The sequence below is a fragment of the Salvelinus fontinalis genome, chromosome 25 (genome assembly GCF_029448725.1).
Source record: "Salvelinus fontinalis isolate EN_2023a chromosome 25, ASM2944872v1, whole genome shotgun sequence".
Classification (NCBI taxonomy): domain Eukaryota; kingdom Metazoa; phylum Chordata; class Actinopteri; order Salmoniformes; family Salmonidae; genus Salvelinus; species Salvelinus fontinalis.
The window spans coordinates 38,533,939-38,538,306 of NC_074689.1; the positions used below are offsets into that span (position 1 = coordinate 38,533,939).

General features: G+C 43.9%; 1 protein-coding gene across 1 annotated transcript; it reads right to left on the reverse strand.

Moving 5' to 3' along the window:
* Nucleotides 1-1,706: 1,706 nt before the first annotated feature.
* Nucleotides 1,707-3,552, reverse strand: LOC129823264 (elongin-C-like). The gene is made up of 4 exons (XM_055882182.1): nt 3,450-3,552; nt 3,006-3,038; nt 2,741-2,884; nt 1,707-2,209 (listed from the first exon to the last, which is right to left on the reverse strand). The coding sequence occupies exons 2-4, from the start codon at nt 3,007-3,009 to the stop codon at nt 2,019-2,021; spliced, it is 339 nt and encodes a 112-aa protein (XP_055738157.1). The 5' UTR covers nt 3,010-3,038; nt 3,450-3,552; the 3' UTR covers nt 1,707-2,018.
* Between the last annotated feature and the right edge of the window lie 816 nt (nt 3,553-4,368).

A 4,368-nucleotide genomic window follows, 5' to 3' on the forward strand; every position in this document is an offset into this window, starting at 1 on the left:
TAACCAACAATGCTGTTTTATGAAAATACCCCCCCCCCCAAAAGTAAGAGATAGGAAAGACAAATGATTAAAGAGCAGCAGTAAATAACAATAGTGGGGCTATATACAGGGGGTACTGTTACAGTTAATGTGGAGGCTATATACAGGGTGTTACGGTACAGAGTCAATGTGGAGGCTATATACAGGGTGTTACGGTACAGAGTCAATGTGGAGGCTATATACAGGGGCTACTGTTACAGTTAATGTGCGGGGCAACCGATGTCGAGGTAATTGATGTAATATGTACAATTTGTAAGTCGCTCTGGATAAGAGCGTCTGCTAAATGACTTAAATGTAAATGTAAATGTAGGTAGAGTTATTAAAGTGACTATGCATAGAGGGAGTCTTATGGCTTGGGGGTAGAAGCTATTTAGGAGCCTCTTGGACCTAGACTTTGTGCTCTGGTACCACTTTTTAGGGCCTTCCTCTGACACTGCCTGGTATAGAGGTCCTGAATGGCAGGAAGCTTGGCCCCGGTGATGTACTGGGCCGTACGCACTAGCTTCTGTAGTGCTTTGCGGTTGGGGGCCGAGCAGTTGCCATACCAGGCAGTGATGCAACCAGTCATGATGCTCTCGATGGTGCAGCTGTAAAACCTTTTGAGGATCTGAGGACCGATGCCAAATCTTCTCCTGAGGGGGAATAGGTTTTGTCATGCTCTCTTCACGACTGTCTTGGTGTGCTTGGACCATGTTAGTTTGTTGGTGATGTGGACACCAAGGAACTTGAAGCTCTCAACCTGCTCCACTACAGCCCCGTCGATGAGAATGGGGGCGTGCTCAGTCCTCTTTTTCCTGTAGTCCACAATCATCTTCTTTCTAAACAAATCCACACGTTTTAAAACAAAAAGGAGGGAGCGTGCAAAGGGGGAGTGACTCCATGATCAGGTTTTATCAGACATTCATTTTGAACTAAAATGCAAAACTGATTCTAGATACCCTTTTTTCCTCAATTTCGTGGTATCCAATTGGTAGTCACAGTCTTGTCCCATCGCTGCAACGCCCGTACGGACTCGGGAGAGCCGTATGTCGAGAGCCACGCGTCCTCAGAAACATGACCCTGCCAAGCCGCACTGCTTCCTGACACACTGCACGCTTAACCCGAAAGCCAGCCGCACCGACGTGTCTGAGGAAACACAGTACTACTGGCAACTGAAGTCAGCGTGCATTGCGCCCGGTCCGCCACAAGGAGTCGCTGAGCGCGATGGGACAAGGACATCCCGGCCAGCCAAACCCTCCTCTAACCCGGACGACGCTGGGTGAATTGCGCGCCACCTCATTGGTCTCCCGGTCGCAGCTTGCTGTGACACAGCCTTAGACCCCTACGCCACTCTGGAGTCTCCCAGCTCAGCACTTCTACTCTGAGGCTTTGTGAATAGAGATTGGACATGATACTTTACTGTTGATGTAGGTTCATTCAGTTAGGTTCACAGGTATGACCTAATGAATATCTCATCAGTAGATAACTCCCAACTCCCTGTGGTGAAAAATTACAAAGGTTGTTGGCCCAATGGACCAAAACTGTCATTCAACACCGTTATATTAGGCAAGACTGTTGTACCAGGCCCACAGATAAATGGATGTGATGAACTCTTCCAACAGCTATTCTGTTCTAATTGAATATAAACCTGTAAATGCTTATCACACAAGGGACCCATTAAGCACCAAAATACTCAAACATCCTTTATTGTGGTGGGGAGGTAAGGAACGATTGTTTACCAGGGGCTAGCATTCTGGAGCAACTGGTGCAGCCATATCTGTTTATTATATTCAAATGAAAGTCGTTACTAACCAATAAAAAAGGTGGACATAAAGCCTGTAGCAAAAAAATATATATAAACAAACAAAAGCTTAAAAGCATACTGACAAAGTACTCATCATTCACGGTTTTGTTTTATATCTGAAGCAACATGGCAAACAAGTTAAATAGTCAAAACAAATATTTAAAAAAAAGAGTTTCAGTAGCTACATTTCTTTGAGTTAACAATCCAAGAAGTTTGCAGCCATGAGTAGTTCCAGGGCAATCTCAGGGGCGATGGGGAACTCTGGTATTTCTGTGGAACTGTTGGTGTAGCGGACCTTGTAGGTGAAGTACATGCACACCTTGGACAGGACATGGGAGGGGATCTCTCTGAAGTTCACTTCGTTGGTTTCATTCTCTGCAAACTGACCTGGGGGAAGAAAAGAAAGAAACGTTGTTAGTTTGATACACAGAATGAGGATTTATAGATCTGAGATGTGGTTCAGAAGTAACATTTCTGTTTATTCAAAATGATTAACCGTTGGCACTTCCTGCCTACAAGCATTGAGAGCAAGTTGGGAAAAGGATCCTATTATGAGCATGAGTGAACATGTGTGTACAGCTAGTTCAACGGATATACAGCTAGTTCAACGGATATACAGCTAGTTCAACGGATATACAGTATGTGATTCATTGGACTAGCAAGCTGATTCAATCATGGGCTTTTTCAATCGCATTACCCTTTTGTATTCTTTATGTAAATCAAACATGTTGTCCCGCCCTGCCTCAACAGTTTGAATGTCTGCTTTCCTGGCCCTCTCAACCAAACAGAATATGAGATGGATGAAAGGGTTACAGGAGAGAAATTGAGTGGAAGACCAGGGGATTGAACCACTGCCTCCAGGGAGCAGCTCTACGTCTGGACACCAGTAGATTCTTTGCTATATCAAACACTACTTACCTGGTCCACTCAACATGGCTTTGATGGTCCCTGAAGTCAAGGCGTGTTCCCTCTTCACTATAAACTCATGGCCATCAGAGGAGATCAGCTTCACATACATGGCATCTGGGCCTTCACAGCCACCATAGGCCTTCTCTTCACCATCTAATGATGGGAAGAGGAAAAAGTGAGACTGTTAAACTGCGTTTCAATTCATTGGTAATTTATGCCTATTATTTGCCATTATGTTGGTGACATTTTTAAAGTCAGCTTAACATTCGCTCACCCATTTTGTCTTGAAAACCCGAAACTCTTGTCCCTGAAACAAAATGACATTTATTCAAATCACTTCGGCCACAATTCTAAATGTCTAATGTCAGGTGACTAGCTAGCTAACTAGTTATTGGGAACAGCGTTAAACATTATAATACATCTTTAACATGTACTTGAAACCCTGAAATCAGAAACGCGCCCATCATCAAGTCTCTAACCGTACAAATAACAGCTGAAGCACCAAGCTATCGGAAGCTATTAGCTAGCTAGCTGTCCACTAAAATAGCTTGTTAGCTAGCTAGCTAACCAGTCGTTGCCTTACAGTTTGACGAACAATCAACGTACCAAAAAAAAAATCCAGTCCACTACATAATCAGATTACCAATACACCTTACAATATAGTGACATACACAATATTACTGAGAGAGTGTCATAAAATGATACTTATTGTCATTACCATACAATAGTTGAATGTGGGTACTTTTCGCTTCGGCTAGCAAGATATGTTGACACAGGAAACAGTTCTGCCAAACAGCAGTGCACCGTTTGTAATCCCTTCCGCAGGATACCACACAGTACGTAATGACGTTCCGCTTACATTAGTTCCTGGCTGACTTTTGTCGAGGGCTGATATAAACCTAATCTGGTGGTGAATTTATGAAATATATTTAATAGAGATGTACATACTGTAACGACCCTGGGTTTATAAGCGTGGATATCGACTTTGAGCATGGTTTTGGGGCACTGTCGATAGCGCGCTGGACTTCGGACTAGAAGGTCGAGGGTTCGAGACCTGCTCCCTGCCTGTTTCATTACAATACAAAGTAGGGTCTCACTTTTCAACTTCATTTCAAAATACAGTCAGTATCTGTTGCATGGTTTTGCAATGAAGAATGGGACAACACTGCCTCTTTGTGGACAAAAGTAATATTTCAACACTGTAATACACCGGTATACTAGTTATTCCCCATAACAGTTGTCTCCATATGATTAGAAGAAATGTCCTTCATTGGACCATCAATATGGTTTATCCAAGTTTGTTTCATTTCAGTACCCCTTATATGTCACAATTTAATTAAACTGTGCTGCAGTGCAGTAGTAGGATTGATAATCCTGCCGTCTATCCAGGGGGCGCCTTAGGCTGCTGCTCTACTCCGAGAGGGCTTGGTGTCCATTCCAAATGACACCCTATTCCCTACATAGGGCACTAAGCCCTATGGACCCTGGTCAAAAGTAGTGCACTGTAAAAGAAATAGGGTGTCACGTGGGACGTAGCCTTGGTCTGGCTACGCTAACACGCTAATGTAGCACTAGTACTGCTGTCCAGGCCTGTCAGCCTAGGTCATGACAGGGGAGAGCAGCTGCTGGTGGACAGA